Source organism: Apis florea, unplaced genomic scaffold (assembly GCF_048593485.1).
Source record: "Apis florea isolate Af1SG1 unplaced genomic scaffold, ASM4859348v1 contig_2495_pilon, whole genome shotgun sequence".
NCBI classification, from domain to species: domain Eukaryota; kingdom Metazoa; phylum Arthropoda; class Insecta; order Hymenoptera; family Apidae; genus Apis; species Apis florea.
The window spans coordinates 3,943,264-3,960,531 of NW_028256595.1; the positions used below are offsets into that span (position 1 = coordinate 3,943,264).

A 17,268-nucleotide genomic window follows, 5' to 3' on the forward strand; every position below is an offset into this window, starting at 1 on the left:
TTCCCTATTTACCTATATATACATATACAATATATATATATATATATTCGACGTGGGCCGTCGATAAATTCTCTCTCTCTCTCTCTCTCTCTCTCCTCTCTCTTCTCGCAAAGAGGATAGGCGGTAAGCAAACAAATTGCACGTATCGATCAGATATCTGTGGTGTACAAGCGCAACTCCGGTGTAAAGCGATAATTTGGGATTGAAATTAGTAATGGTTAAGGGGTACAAACGGTAGTTAGGCGAAACTAGAGGCGGACTCTGGCGGACGAGCCAGTCGTGACATTAATCGCGTCTGTAAATTTCAGGAAAGCACGGTCGACATAGCTTCGCGCTTGGAACGCAACGAGGTGCGCGCCGCCACGAGGATGAAAACGGGAACGCGCGAGGCCTGCCCTGTCGTCCAATCGTCTATCCCGGCCGACCATCGGCGAGCATCCAACCCTGAAAATCGGGAATTGGAAACGAGAGCCGACCGATTAAGGCCTTCCCCCCTCTGGCTTCGCCCCATTTCTTCCGGCGATGCTTCTCGCGGTGAACGTTGGATAAAGACACTCGTCCCTCCTCCGTTAAACTTTCTCCCTCGATCCGCACAGATCGTTTTTTAATCCCGTTTCACGCCGATCGGATAACTCGCTCCGAGGATAATGGAAATTCGGCTAACACCGATTTCGAAACGGTTCCCGTCGGTTTTCGCGTTTCTTCCCTCGTTCCCGCTTCGAAAATGAAAATGGAGGAGGAGAAGGAGAAACGAACGATTATCTTCTCGATACGAGCAAAGTAAAATATATATATATACAAATTACTAAGCTACGAACGTGACGATACATCTCTCGTCCCCTCCCTTCTATTCGTTCTACTCGGCGCTCGTATTTACGAAGCGAGCGCAACGAATATTCTTGGTCGAACGGGACGATCCGTTCGATCGACGAACGTTGCGACACGTGTCGGCTGGCGGCAATTATAGCGGGCCGCTTGTAGCAGATACCTATCGGGTGTCCAAATATTGTTGCCACCAGCAAACACGTGCCGCACGTATTCGGGAGCGTGCGTTATTAATCAGATATCGCGCGCTACGCTGCCGGAATATTGCCGGGCCACGGTGTATCTAATAACGGATGCCTTCTGAAGATCGGCCTGCTCGTCGGCCTGTTGGACATTGTCCGCAGATTTATGGCGAGCGTGATAACGGATAATTAGAACGTGGATCGAAACCGATACCGGTTTTCCGCTCCCCTTCTAATCTCGTTCGCGATTAAAGGATCGAAAGAGAGATCCGTACGCGTAGAAAAATTACGTTGCTCGGCCAACGTATCGCGTTCATTCAATGACGGTGTTCGAGAGGAATTCACGTATTAGACGAGAAATCGGGGTGCGAAAAACTCGAACGATCTCGGTGGAAATGGAAAGCGCGGGGGAGAAGAACCGTCGACGCTCGCTTTATCACGGCAAATCTGCAACCTCGAAACCCTATTATTCGCGGGGCCAATTGTCGCGGTTCCCGGATTCCTTGTTTCCGCGCCTCGTTCCTCGTCACCCAACCGACCATTTTTCCACGGGAGATCTCGCGATTAATCGAGCGGCGTCCGCGCGCTGAATCCACCTTCCCTCCCCCCCTCCTCCCCCCCCTCTTTTTTCAAATCTCGAAAACGAGAGACACTCTTATCCACCCTCCCTCCGTTCCTCCTCTCCCTCTTACGTTTTATTGCTCGGTCTATTCATAAAATTGCGTTGAAACGCTTAAATGGAGCTTTTGTTTCGCCCAGACCGACCCACCCTCCATCTCTCCTCCTCCCCTCTCTTCGTCGACCGCTCGAGTGGCGAAATTTCTCTCTCTCTCTCTCTCTCTCGGCCACGGGTGGCACGAATTTAAAACCGAGTTAACCGTGAAATCGCGGTGTAACGTGTATAATCCCGAGCGTTGGATTTTCCAAGAATAAACAACGCGGGTGTTAACCAGGGGATATGTGCGTGGTAAAAAATAATAAAAAAAAAAAAAAAGAAAGAAAAAAAACGAAAAAGGCGAATTCGAGAATTCGATATCGCCGAGCGGTTTTGATTCGGCCCTGAAAGGTCGACGGCCCTCTTAACGCGTGAAACGCAAACTGCGTGTCTGCCCTCGTTTAAAATCGTGTTCCCCCTCGAAAGAGTTCGAAATTAGCAGCGATATCGGTTATTTATCGATCAGTTTCAACATTTGAGGATATTAGGCGAGTCGGAGGATCGGGCCAAACGATATCGTTTCCATATCGTTTCTCATTTTCGATTAATTGCGTCGTTATATCGGCGACAATTTCGTAATTAATTCGTAATTTCTTGCCGTATTCCCGCGCTCTATTTTCCCCCGTTAAATTAAACGTCATCGAACGAATGATTCGTTAACCAGTCAAAGGATTTTTGCAATTTTTTTGCCATTATATAACCTCTGACTGATGATGATCGGCGGTGTTTCTTCTCGACCATTTCGAGAAGAACGGCCAGCTGCCGTTTCATATCTTCCGTGACGGGAAAAAGCTGGACATAACGCGGGTTCAAAAATTCGTTTAAACGTATATATGCGCTCGTGTACACGGAATCGTGGCCGGTGGAAAAAAAAAAAAAAGAAAGAAAAAAAGAAAAAAGAAAAAAAAGGGTTTAATTCGTTATTCATACGAAGCGTAAATTTCACGGTGGTCATAAAAGGAAATCTGGGCGCGGCGAAATAAATAAATGGCGAGCCGAGGATTTCCATCGGCTCTCATTGTCTCGCCTTTTTCTTCTTCGCCTTCCCGTTTGCGCCCTCGAGTTTCGTACGTAACCCTTTTCATATTTCGTTTTTTCCCCCTTCTTCTCTCGTTCGTCACGTAGCGGTAACGCGAAGAAGAGAAAGAAGAGGCACGAGAGAAGCAGGAGGAAGAGGAAAGAGAGAGCGCTCTACCTGTCGAGAGCGCCGTTGGCAACGAGGGGAGAGGAAGAGAGAGAGGTCGGTGAAAACCGGTAAGACCGATTAATCGAGTCGGTTGCAGGAGCAGAAGCGGGAGCAGAGCCGGTCGTGCAGATTGCTCGACCCGCAACCACCGCTCCTACCGAGCTTACCGACCATGTTGCTGCTGTTTCTGCTGCCGCTCGCGCGCCTCTGCCGCCGTCTCTAAGCCCGTTGGTCGCCGATAATTGATACTCCTCGATGATCGACCGATCGAAAAATCCTCCTCGGATTACCGGGCTAAGGCCATCGAGGCCGGCCAATTAATACGCGTGTCAGTCGGACAATTTATGCCCGCGCGGAAACGTGTTCGTGCATCGTACGCGGCCGCCCGTACATTTCGACCGCAAACATCGACCGTTACAGGGGCGGGCGCAAAGATATCGGTGTTAATTAAACATATTTATCGAGGGAGGGAGGGATCTGATCGATAACGAGATGGTTGAGCAAGGGAGCGCGCACGAGGGGCAAGGCATCGCGATATTAACCGTAACCGTTTTATTTATTATGATTCCTTCGAGGAATCCCCGCCTTGAGTAATAACGAAAAATAAACAAAACCGTCGACGCAATTGGGAAAGGAGAGGGGACGACCGCCTCTATTCCCCAGTAGATAAGTTTTCCTCGCACGAAACACACGACTCTTCCCTTCGTTATTCCTCTCCCTCGGCCTACGAATCCGGTCGCACAGGTTTCGCATCCTGTTCGCGAAGCGAGTCGAGGAGAAATCCGCGAAACCAGATGCGAGTTCGATCGAGTCCTGTTCTCCGACGAGTGATGCGAACGATCGAGGCATTAACGAAGCGAATAAGACGAATAAGAGCAAGTTGGCAGAAATTTAATCGCGCGATTCTCGCATAGGCTAGGAAACGAACGATCCTCTCGTCCGATCCTCGAAGAGGTAATAGCCTCGTTTCCCGAACGTGGAAACTAGCGGGAAATCATCTTACCTCTCGCTGTATCCCGCCTCTGATCCGAGCTTAGAGACATCAAGGAGCGTCCGGCTGCGGCTCGGTGCCAAGCGATTAACGCGTCTCTCAAGCCCCCAACAAGGCCGTTTCCAACACGCCTCTCGATACATATCCCTCCTATCGATCTCCGGCCGGGTGCATTAGCCGGCTGCGCGACAAATGTTTCGGAACTAATTTAAAGTTATCCGCGCCGCTCCTTTTAAGGAGTTTGTCGGCCAATGTCGCACCGGATATGGTGCGAATCCGTCGATTAAAAGCGGAGACACGTACATGACACCGGCTGCGCCCGACCGGATGAACCAGAAACCGCTCCGGACGTCGATGCATCGATACGCTCTCCCCTCCTCCTCCTCCTTCGACAGCTCGTTCCAACTTCACCGACAAGTTACTCCTACGCTGGCCCCGGTTTCCTCGCAGTCGCTTCTCTCCGACCGACTACGACTGCACCTGTTTACCAATCTGTATCCGGGAGAGCGCAAATTGAGAGCAACTCGAGCGTAAGAGAGGACTCGGCGGACGGTTCGAAACTCCATTGTTCGCGAACTCTGGTCGTGTCGCGGAGGCGCAACCGCGAAGGTTTACGGTTCTCCAGTTCCCCCAGCCGCGGAAGATGTTTGCATCTTTAAGCGCGGTTGCCGATTGCGATTACTTGGGTCGGAAAGGCAAGATCGACCAACGATCGACCAACGCGTCGACCTTTCCAATATCGACCCCTTCGTCGATTCCTTCGATGCACTCCGCCGTGCGCAAGATTTGTTTGCCGCAGGTAAATCGGGAATGCGCTGAGACGGGGAGAAAATATTTGTTCGAACGGGAGTTTCGAGTTTGATAGAAAGTCACGAGCCAAGGGGATACCAAGACGCGATATATATATTGTGTGTATGTGTATGTGTATAGGTCATTCTTTCGATGTATATCCAGTCACGAAGGGGGAAGAGTTTAAAGGAACGTTATTTAACGTCTTTTTCGAGCGGATTCTATTCCTCGCTATCTCGGGGAAACAAAAATCAAACGGAGGAAGAGGGAGGCAAACATCGTGCAATTTACGCCCGTATTCGCGCTATTTCTATCGGGAATTCGCCCGAAAACGATTCTTCCCCCGAAACGAAACGCTTCTAAATTAATTAATCCCGGCGGGATCGAAGGTGAAGTTGAACGGTGGAAACTCTGATCGACTCTGAGCGGCGTGCAAGGACGTTGCAAGGCTCGGAACAATGGGAAAGCTCGGCCGAGTCGAAACCGGCGATGTTGGGTGCGCGTTTGCCAGCTAATCGTCAACGATATCGTGGATATAACGGTGTCTGTTAAACCGACACCCTTCGACATCGCCCCGAGCGGACGAAACGCGTGCGCGATGGAATTTTTAAGAACGGGGTTGAACGGCCTATGATTCTTCCGAGGTGCTTCCGAGCCAACGTAACCCGTGCTTACATTTTTTCCACATAATACAGCCAACGCGGAAGAAACTTGGCGATAAGGCTTCCCGGCTAATCAGATCTACTATCTTTTCCTACTGAAAACTAACTCCGTGTCGAACGAAAACGGGGAGAGGAAATTAATTCACGATACGAGGAATTAAAGTCTCGTGGCGAAATTCGAGAAGGAGGTAGGTGATAGAGTTAGCCTTGGGTATAGATGGAGCAGCCGTCGCTCTAAATTGCCTCTCGCCTGCCACCAATCTTATCGAGCCGGCGTGATTGTTACGAGAGAGTTGTGCGGTTGTGCATGGCGTGCGCCGAGCACGTACGTACACGAGCGTGCACGAAGCAGGTTATACGGATATCGATACGGAAGGATAGGCGGTGTATCGTATCGAATCGGTTGTCGGGCTAATCCTCGTCGCGCGAAACGCGCAACGGCGTGCAAATAGAAGGTAAAGAAGAGCGCGGAGGGGGATGAGACGGCAAAGCTCCGGCCGATACGCGTGTACCGTATACGGCTAGCGATGTTTTATCGCGGCGGAAATTTTTCACTGGATAAACCTCGAAACGCTGCAGCTTTTTGCAGCCTCGCTTTTTGCGGCATTAGACACGGACGAGAGGAGGAGAAAAAGCGTGGCGCGAATTCGAGCACGCGAAACGAAACGTGTACGGTGGCGTGTACGTTCCCTCGTTAAATCGGGACCGAGCTAGCGATGGTAGCGGTGGTGTTGGTGGTGGTTGCCGTGTATTATGATATTACGGTGTATCGGCGTATATGCGATGGCCGGCCGAGATGACACAGATTCGCGGCCGCGCATCGGTCACGGAGAAATTGCTAAATCCGCCGCCCGGCACGAGCGACGCCGCGCAAAATAGCCTGCGGCTACGAATCGATTAGATCGGCCGTTCCGCCAAAGGAATTCTTTGTGGGAGTGCACCGGTGGTTAATTGGCAGGTAATCGAATAAACGGCAGCTCCATCCTTGCTCCCCGTAACCGGCCAATTTCCACGTTGGAAAACGCTGGAAACACGATGGTCCGAAAAAGGAAAGGGAAAAAAATCTCCCGGGGGGGGGGGGGACAGTTTCAATTTTACGGATTCATCGATTTCGAAAGATCCAAGGAAAACTTTGGACCTGGCGGTGAATCGCCGTTAATTCCATCCTTTTTCCCCGGCTCTCCGCACGTCTGGTCCGCGTCCATCGAAGCCAACGTGCTCCCTCCAGGCGGAATCCACCGAACGTTGGACGGGCAAATGTTGGCGAGGCTGAGCGCGCACATTTTTTCGGAACTCGTTAAAAAGGCAATTTAACTTGCCGCTTGCGGCCCATTAATACGATCGCGTTATCGACTAACCGCGACTTTCCAACTTCGCTCTCGAGAGTACACCGTTATATACCCGAAATAATGCCCGAAGGGAGCCCGTTCCAATTTTTCCCTCGACACTTCGTCCATCTTTCTGTCTCTCCGTTTCTTTCCTTTTTTCTTTTTCTTCCCTCTCCTTTCCTCCGATCGATTCACCCTATGCACGCGTGTACACGCAATCGGGTTGAAACGTTTCCCGAACGAACGAAGATGGACTAAAGCTATTCCGCGAGAAACGAGCAGTCGAGTCGCGGCATGAAGTTCGCGATTCGATTCCCTCCCCTTGCCAACCGTGCACGCACTCGCCATAAAATATTCCGTCGCGGCCAACCTTCTTTCCCCTCCCTCCCTTTCGCCTATTTAATTCCTCCTTTTTCCTTCGCACAAGTTCCTCGCTCTCTCGCAATTCCATAACAGAAAAAAAAAAAAAACGAAGGAAGAGAAAAAGGAAGAGGGGAAGGAGAGGAAAAGGTAAAAAGAAAAAGGGAAGAAAAAATCAATAGGCCGCAGGAAATTGAATTTGGTCCGTGCAAACTGACCCATCGCAGCATGCGTGCCGCCTCCGGCGATTGCCGCGGCGTCGGGGAAAAAACGGAAAACGCGAGCGCGAAGGAAATGGCGTTGTCGATCGGACGCGACCATCCAGGATTCGATTTTTCGATTTCTAGCAAAATATGTTCTACCCCTTTCTCATCGTTCTACACCTGGATCCATCTATTCCTCGCTCGACGGACGAAAAGAGACACCATATCTTTCTTCCTTCGCGTACGATTATATTATCATACATTGCCTTCGTCCACCTTTCGAAATCCGCGATTAATTCCAAACGATTCGTCGAGGATGGTTTTACCAATTGTTCGGTTTTACCATCCTCGAACGAGTTTAAATCCTCGAGGATTTATGAAATTCGAAATTAGGCGATCGAGACGAGGAAACGAGTTTAGATACGAGTTGGGATTAAAGGAGACAGGATGCATACCCCTCATCGGGGAGGAGGGGAAAAAAGGAAGAGGAGCGAGAGAAGGGAACGGGGTCGTTTTCTTATCCCGGTTGTTTGCAAATACGGAGTTTCAATTTGTTCGCGCACATAAGCATTTTCCAATATCGTTGTTCCTTCCTACGGGCAACAAAGGGGAAAGCAATTTCGCGAATGCCTGCGGAGATACACCGCCTCTCCTTAAGGACATCGTGTAATTTAAACGCAACAAACACGTCGGAAAAGTGGAGCACTCCGTCGAGTTTCCTTCCTTTCTTCCTTCCTTCCTTTTTACACGGCCAAGTTGAGGAGGGGAGGGAAAAAATGAATTCTCCGGTTCGAGCCGAAGGATTAAAAAGCCGGGTATACAAAAGGAAGGAGAGAAAAAAGGGGGAAGGGGGACAAGGAGATGAATTTAACGAAGTCTATCCAGTAATCGTTCCGGCCCGGGATTCGGTTATTGCATGCAAATTTCACTCACCCTCCTCGTCGCTGCCGATCATGGCGTAACGCTCGTATCCCGTGAGGTTTCTAACGGCGCCAAGCCCGAAGTCGTCCTTTGTCCATTGAATAGGTCCCTTCTGATCGAGGACCCGGCAAGGAAGCGTCACCCGGCTGCCAATCACCGCGGTCTGATCCATCGGCTCGATCGCGAATCTCTGATAAACTACTTCCGTGGTCGTGATCGGCTTCACCGTCGAGGCGAGCGGTGACACGTTTGTCATGTTCGTCGCTGACGCCGTTGTCCTTGTTCCCAGTGTCAGTAGCAACGACACCCAGATTATAGACGGCGTTGATCTTCCCACGCCTCTCCTCCTCGCGCTGAAACAACGCGAAAATGGGATTAGACTCGTTGTTGGAGAAAATGATCTAATCGGTGGTTATCGAGAAGAAGTAGAAAAAAATGAAGTAATTCGAGCACACATATCTATCTACGCTGTTACAATTCAACCCTCAACGCCATATCGATCACGATTTATGGACTTCGAGCAAAAGGAGAGGGGGCAATAGTAGGCTGAACGAGGGGGTAAAAACGATAGGTCGATAATCGAATTATGCATCGAGCGTATTTACAATATTCGGCGCAACGATATTCCAAGGGGTGGTTATCGTTGAAAACGTAAAAGCGTCGTTATTCGAGTTTCCTCCCCCTTCTTCCTCTCCTCGTCCTCCTTTTTCTCGCGAGCCGCCCAGCTCGCCAGCCGAAGCTTGTTTAACGACCTTGCAGACGACCGCTTCGCCCGTTTACCTTCGCGAGCCGTCGTCCTTGTTTATCTTTATGGTCCCATCGGATTCGAAAACGGGAGCGGAGAGATCGTAAGAAGTCGTCGCCGTAAATGAGACGATAAAACTATAGCCCAAGCAATTTATTATTGCGTTCCTCCTAGACGTTCCTCCCCTCCGCGTAGACGGCAGCGCACGTGATGCCACCATTACACGAGGAGGAGGGAGAGAGAGGAGGGGACCCATTTACCATCGCCTCCTCCCCTTTTTAGTTCGTTTACGACCGGTAATACCGTTTTGTCGTTGCGACGAAAAAAATACACTCCGCCGCTGGCAATTATTGCGCCACTCGTTCGACGACGACGACAAAGGGCGACGATCTCGTCGTCGAGGAGAAGGAAGGAGAGGAGGGTGAGGCTAAACGATCGAGAAACACTTTAATAAAACTCGATCGACTCGCTCTCTCCTCCATCGTTGGTATCCGTTGCAGTTGCCGCGACAATTACATTCGTGAGAGAGGGAGGGGAGAGCGTGATCGATATTGAAATATTCTTCGTCGCCGACCTAAACGGTTACCGATTGGCGAAAGTCGAAACTCTCCTTCGTCGAAATCAAATATATATATATATCGTACAGCGCGTTGCAATCTACGCGAGGCAATTTCTCCCTCTCCAGATCGAGAGACGCGAACACGCGCGATCACGTCATCGGCCGGCCGTTCGGCTTAATCGTTTCATCGACCTCTCAATTAACTTTCATTCGTCCGATTCTTACGCTTGGATCGGACCACGTCGCATCGTCGTCCGCCTTCTTTACACTTCGGACAACATTTCTCCTCCGTCTCCTTCTCGTCGAACGACCCGGATAAATTTCTCGAAATTTACCCTTAACATTCGCCCAATCTTCCTCCTAAGCTTCCGTCCGCGAATGGTTTGAGAAAAGCAGCGGTTCCGCTCGTGTTTCTCGAGAAGTTGAACGACGACCGAGAGGAGGAGGAGGAGGAGCACGGCTCTTGTCGCGCAGAGAACGGAGGATGTCGTAAGACGGTCGTACGACATCGCGCGGCCGGCCGCTTACGAGCTCAATAGGATAATAAGCTCGGTCGTACGGTAACCGGCCCGAACCGTTTCAATGGAATACAAGCCTAATGGACGTAATAATAATTGCGCTTGTGCCCGCTCGCGACGGCGTATTACAAACCCCACAGTTCACCTAGGAACCGTGAAACGTGTCCGGGTAACGCGACGCGCCCTATGTGGGCCACGTTTCCTGTCGTCGTTGACAAATGCCTGGATCGGCTGCGGCTTTGCGGCCCGAATCGATAAGCGCCACTTTAACGCGTGCATCGAGGTTTCTCGTTTTACCAACCTTCTCCTCCTCTGGAAACGCCATCAAAATGAAAACATTTCGAATTCGGCCGTGGAGATTCTTCCTTTCCTCGCGTTCTTCGATTTTTTTCACGGGTACAGCATGCGTGTGCGTGAGAGATAATACTTTATCGATAAAATGGATTGAATTTTGGGTTTGCTTGATTTTTCGAATTAAAAATATCGGATCGTTTTTCATCGTCGTCACGGAGGATAATATAAACGCGTGAAATTTTCGGTTTCATTACTCGCGAAACGCGAAAAATTTAGATTCTAATTGGCGCCCTTCTAACCGAAGTTAAAAAATTTTTACGCTTCGAGGATATTCCGTTCAAAGGGGTCTCGATCACGGATTATCGGTCGAATAATCGCGATTAATATTTTTAAATTAATTTCAATCGAATCCGCGCATCAACCGGCCACAGGTTATAATTACTCGGATTACGTTATATTTCCGCGCCACGATAAATAATCACCGATGCGGTGAAAAATTTTGGGGGATATTTATCGGCCAATATTTTTCGTTCCTCGCGTCCCATCCACTCTCTGGCCAAACTTGCCGCAAATCAACCATTTTTAACCATCGCGCCATTCTATCTCGATCACGAATTTCGATTCCGTTCGCCACGAATTTCGTGATATAATCGTGTCCTCGCGTGTCTCGTCGAATCGTTAGTGAAATTTCGCACTGAAGACGTGGAGGCAGGCGAAAGAAGGAAAAAGACGAGGATACGAATAAAATGGATAGGTCACCCTCGTTACCCCTTGACGCGATTCCCTTGTTCGAAAGGTAATTAAAAGTTTCGATACGGCGCGTAACGAGGATAATGCGAGCTTAGGCGGATCTCAATTTTATCGAAACACGATCCATCCACCCCGAAACGAGTAGCTCCGAACGGCGCACCGATTCCACAACTTAAAATTTCGCGCGGTCTCGACCACGTGTTCTCCCTCCCTCTTGCTTCTCCTCCAGCGTCACGCCTCGGTGATTACGCGTATATCACGTCCCTTCGCGATATACGATGCGTATTCTCGGGCGGAATGGTCGCTCGACCGGTATATACATTCGTAGATCACGGCTCGCCGATAAAACGACGCGGCTCGTCGGTGCTTGGCCGATAATTAATTGGCCGTTGCTCATCCGAACAATTACACCTGAATGCCGCGGCAATTATCAGCGCGGCGCAGGAACGGCGTCGAACAAACGCACTCGTTTGTCGCGTGGCTGGCTTACCCATCGTCATCGAAATTTTGACGAGCCGTTCCCCTCCACTTTTCCTACCACCTACACCTCCCTGCACCTACACCGCGTGAAAAGGGTACGTCGAGCGGCTCGTAATCGAGAGCGCCACGTGTATCGAAAATTACGTAATCCTCCCGATAACCGGCGACGCGTTTTTCCGCTCGGAAAAATCCGTTTCGCGAGTGGACGCGACGACTGCGTTTGACAGGTGAAAATCGAAATGGCGCGGGAAGGCTGATCGGGGAACGTACGGCCGACTCGCGGTCGACATCCTTCGAGTCGTCGGACAGAGACACTCCTCTCCGATCAATTTGTCATCGAGCGACCCAGAATCGAAGATTCCACCAAGTCCCAACGGATCGCGGATGTTCCTCGAAACATCCGACGACACCGCGATCGAACGTAGGCATCGCGTGGAATACACGATATTTTTTCCTCCTCGATGAGGACCGATACGATGAAACGATCGACTCTGTTCTGAGCAATCGGTTCGATGATAGAATCGGTCAATCTGTGCGCTCATTTTTTTAAGCAGACCAACGTATTCGGCCAACGACTTGGATCGTCGTTTGATCACCGAAGTTGAGGCACGTTTGGCCACCGGTTACCGGCCAAAATGGTTGATCATCCGGCAACTTTGCGTGCTATTGGCATTAGTGGTTCGGAGTTCATCCGAAACTATGGCTCCCCGGTTAGTGATCGCGGCAGTTGTTACTGCTGTAAACTACATCGTGGAATATCCGATAATTCCTCCTCCCCTCTCCCTTCCCCCAAACTGGGTCGATCCGTTCTTAATCGATCCGAATCGATTGTCGCGAGAAAGAAATTGGAAGAAGAAGAGAATCCTGAAAACTTCAACATCCCCCTCCCCGTGGTAATTTGTTACTTCGATGCACAATTAACCCGAACGAAGAACAAACTTTCAACTTTGCTCACTACGCTCTCTTAATTTTCTCCGATCGTCGCACTTTCTCGAGAGATGAGGGAGCAGTGAGGGATGTTCGTTTCACTCTCTTCTATTTTACTTGAGGCTTGGCAAACCGATAACTAGCCGAAACCTTAATATCTCTGCCGCGAGCACGCCTTTCAATTTGAATAATCCGATGAATAAATTTGCCCCTTTGCCATACACCTCGTTTCAATCGCAACGTTTCCTATCCTTTCCCACACGACGCATTCTCCACACACACACACACACACACCTGCGCTCGTCTCTATTCTCCCCCCCCCCCCCCCCAATATTTGATCGAAAGAACGCGGTGGTTCGTAGAATCAAGACACGCGAGAGATGGAGCGCCCGTTTGATGAAAAAGGTGAAAATTCGTGCTCCATTCCCCGGAATTAACGAACCCATTAGTACTTTCTTAACTTCCCCCGGCTGTTCCATCCACGACTCGTCGGAACGATCTCCTCGTCACGAGGAGGAAGCCAGCTGACGCGCGAAAAACAGGTTTCGAGAATCGTCCCGAATATATATATATATATATCATTTTTATCGATGCTTGGGCTCCTCCTTTCACCGATAATTCATAATCGGTTCGATTAAATATCTATTAGCCAACCATCTTTTTCACGAAGATGGCAAAAAAAAAAAAAAGGAAAGAACAGGAAAGAAGGAAGAATCGTGGAGAGTGGTGCGCGAAAATTCGACAAGGCGAAACGAGGTGTTTTTTCTTACGAATCCCACCCCCACGTTTCTCGTCGCGGATTGTTTTTTTCAATCCTGTTCCCAAGGCGCACGTGTCACCGGGAAATTGATTTATTATCGCGTAACCGTTTTCCCCCGGCCCGTGTTTGCTCGTATCAGTATTCATGGCGCAACGAAAACTGTCAGGCCTGGCCGTACGCAGTCTGGCCGGGGCTAGATGCGGCTGGCTGTTGCAACGGGGACGCATTGTGTGCTCACACAACAATCAACATTGGCTGTGTGCGCGCCCCCGTACGTAGTAGTCGTTGCACACGGACCCCAAATTGACGCGCGCGCGCGCGCACACATGCGTGTGCACCGTAACGCAACACACGCCGAAACAAGCAGCAGGGGCTTGGCGAGCGAAAACTCGAGGCGCAATCTCGACAAAGTCACAGAGCACGAGGACTGTATCGAGGCTGTTGCGGTTTGCTCCACCCTTTCAATCGTAAAAAGGACGCGCATACATATTTGCGCCATACTCCTCGCCAGGGATTCGTTCGTTCGATTTTCGTTTTAATTAACGTCGCACCCCCCTCAACGCGCCCTTCGACCTCGACACCGCGAGCAGAGGCTACCTTAACGGCCGCCGGCCATTGCATCGTTCGCAAGCGCCGATAGACCGAGCCAAGCTTCGTTGTTTATTCGAACGGATGAGATTGGACCGAGCAATTATTTCTACGAGAATGTGTAAAAAGAAGAAGAAACGAAGGCTTCGATAACTTTGTTTCTTTACGACGAGATCGTAAAGAAGAAGAAAAAAATGAAAAGAAATTGAAATCATCGAATCGAAGTAGGATTCTTCTTACGCTCGAACTTTGTCCCAAGCTTTCTTTTTATCCCAATAACATCGAACCGAATCTCGCCGAACGGATCCTCCCTTTTAACGACAGAGCTCCACGATAGAGATTATGGCTCGATACTACGGTTCATTGGAGGATACGTGAGATGGGTGTGTCGCCGTACACGAGGCCTCTTTGTACGGCGATCGACAGCTTTAACTTGCCCTTTCAACAATTACCCTGTGACCCCTGGAAACGTAGAGGTGCGGTGCAGAAAGAAGGTGGCCGAGGTTCGAGTAAATGTCACGTACGCCATTCACGGCTGTTACCGCCGCTAACTCGGTTAGAAAACTCTAACGCCGACGCGGGGAAGTTACACACGACGAAAGTATACACATATCGCGTGTACACGTATCGGCGAAACGAAGACGTACACTCCCGTTACAAACTTTCACCCAGCAGTTTGAAAAAAGGACGGAGAAACCTCGTTTGAAAAACTTTCCACCCCCGTTTTTTTTTCGAGGAGGAGAGAAAAAAACATCTCGCTTTAGCTTCGTCGCCGGATTAAATCCAACCACGATCTCTATTTTATCCTTGATTTTCCTCCCCCTCCTTACTTCGGAACACTCGACAAGACGTTTCGCGGGGACAATGCCGGATTCCGTTCCTCGCGTATGTCAGAGGAGAGGGAGCTTAAGCGAGTTACGTGTCCCTTTTATGCATCAGAAAACATCCTCCGACCAGCAAACCGCGTCGTATCCTTTCCTTGGCGCTCGAACGCCGGGGTTGAACGGCGTTACGGGAAAAGCGGGTGAAACCCGCGAGCGCAACCAGGACACATATAATATCGAAGTTATGCGCCGTGACAGTACGCTCGCTGCCTCACAATGAGGGAATCCTTGCTTGTCCGGGCTCAAGCTGCGCCCGGTGATTTAAGATCGTGAACTCGCGAAGCGGATATCGATCGTTCTCTCTCTCTCTCTCTCTCTCTCTCTCTCTCTCTCTCTCTCTCTCTCTTCGACCGTTTCGTTCGTGAACGGTTCCACACGTGTTCTCGCTGCGTTATCGAAATAAATAGGGAAGATAGGACGCGAGATAGACGCGAGCGAAGGGCGGAAAAAATATAGAGGAGATTTTTCGTGACCGCGGGACGAGGGCGGTGGCGGTGGCGGTGGAGAATGGATGACTAATGGAGGTTATTCAAGCACCGTCGTTAGACTTCTCCTTTTCCGAGTTTAATATTCCAAATTATAGGGAGGCGGGCGCAATTTTCGAATATTCAGCGGAGAGGAAAGGAAGCTGTCGGTGACCCAGATTGCTATCTACTGCTCGATTCCTGCAGCTTGGTCGTTAACCGAACGAAACAGAGCTCCCCCTCCTACTCCTCCTACTCCCTCCCTACGGCTCAGCTACAATCTATTAATCCGATTGATTAATTTTCCTCTCATTCCCCCGCGCCGCTAATTAATTAGGGGGATTAATTCGAAACGTACGGCGGAGGAGAAAGGGAGGAGAAACGAGGTGGTAGAACGGATATTTTCAAAGTGTTGAGCGCGCATATGAGACTCGTGAAACGAAACATGATTTCGAAACATGATTTGAGATATCCCCGTTCGATCCCCTCCTCGTGTAATACGAACGGATGGATGTGGGGGTACCGCGTAAACCGATGCTGGGCCGAGAAGAGGAGGAGGAGGAAGGAGGTATCCCCGTTATGGAAGGGCGCAAAATATTGGTTTTCGCGAATATCACTGTCGGGGGCTGTTCAAAGAACGGTCGGCGAGCAATGTTCCTCCGTCGATGGTACTCGAGACGAACTCGGGATTAAATCGTGGTGGAACGGTGTGGAATTCGTTTCGCGAATCAGATTTCATTAGACACGAGTTGATACAACGAGACCACGAGACCTGGTCGCAAAGAGGCAGTAAACGCCGGTTACAGTCTACCCCCTACGGTCTATCCCACCTTCTCTCTCTCTCTCTCTCTCTCTTCCTCTTTCTCTACATGTGCCGCCGGCTACATACACCCGATGGTACATATGTACGAGGCCGCGGTTCACATCCCTCGAGCGTATACATCTGCAATGCAGAAACGAGACGACCATGTAAATTCAATATTTGCGCCGTGATGGAATGATCATTCCGCGGAGGGAACGATAGCCGGGGACACTTAAGTGCAGCCTCGTATAGTATAAGAAAGGCCGAGATGGTGCTCGTGACGAAGCGGTTTGCTCGAGTTTAAACCCACGTGAAACTGTGATCGTGTCTCGCCTCGAACTCAACTTTTCAACTTTTCTTCCGTGCACTTTATTTCCGACCGATCGACCGGAACGGATCGTTTTCGTCGAAATCTCGCCTCGAATTCTCCTCTCTAAACTGCTCGTCGATCGATCATCGGGTTGATTCATATTTAAATGGCGGCATCGTCTGGCGCGAAACCACGCGACGGGGAAAGGAGGAAGGCAGAGAGAGAAAGAAAAAAAAAAGCGAGGGGGAGACCTTCGATCGAGCACCGGGCTTTCGCGTTAATCACCTGAGGAGGCGGTCTCATTACAAGAATCAAAATATCCGTGAAGGGGTTGGCGTCGTAGGCGCGCGTAGATAGGCGACATGGCCGCTCGTGTGCTCGCCGGCCCGTGTACGTGTGCGCCTCTGTGACGGAGGGTTTGTCAGCCGGCAACCCCTTCTAGGGTTGACCTTTCGCCGCGTGGATCGATATCGTGAAACGATATTTCCTCATTACGGCCGGGCGCCGCCACCGTGCGTGCACAAATTTCCTCGCCGAAAAAAAAAACAGACTCGTCCTCGTTTTTTACATGCACGCGCCCGTAACGAGTTTCAAAATAGAATGCACAGGGACCGAAAAATAGGGGGATCGTTCGTCACCGTTTTTTCCTCGTCGAAAATCCTTCTCGAGAATCACTCGTGCGAAATTAAGATCTTTTTTAAGATACGTACGCATACGTTACCGGTGTAACACGGGCACGTATGCATTTACATATATACAGAAAGGAAGGAAGGGAAAGAAAAGAAAGAGAGAGAGAGAGAGAGAAAGGAGAAAACGTAGAAAACGTAGGATAAAGTCGAAAAAACGAAAGACACGTCTCGGTTCCCCGGTTTTTGTAGGAGCCGGAGGAAGCTGTCTCGGGGTAATTACACCGTCTTTCCGTGATTTTAATAAACGCGGGGATGAATAGAAACAGAGCAACGTCTCGTCGCGAGTAATTCTTTTAGCGGGATGAAAATTTAACGCTGTGAAACGAGATAGAAGAA

The 17,268-nt window shown here is 50.1% G+C and overlaps 1 protein-coding gene across 3 annotated transcripts in view; it reads right to left on the reverse strand.

Moving 5' to 3' along the window:
* LOC100863423 (irregular chiasm C-roughest protein) overlaps positions 1-17,268 on the reverse strand; it is a 140,754-nt gene that overhangs the window by 29,625 nt on the left and 93,861 nt on the right. For all 3 annotated transcript variants that reach the window (XM_086906539.1, XM_086906541.1, XM_086906540.1), the window contains one exon: positions 8,175-8,515. In XM_086906539.1, coding sequence (XP_086762665.1) covers positions 8,175-8,515 — 341 coding nt within the window. The remainder of the gene's footprint in view (positions 1-8,174; positions 8,516-17,268) is intronic.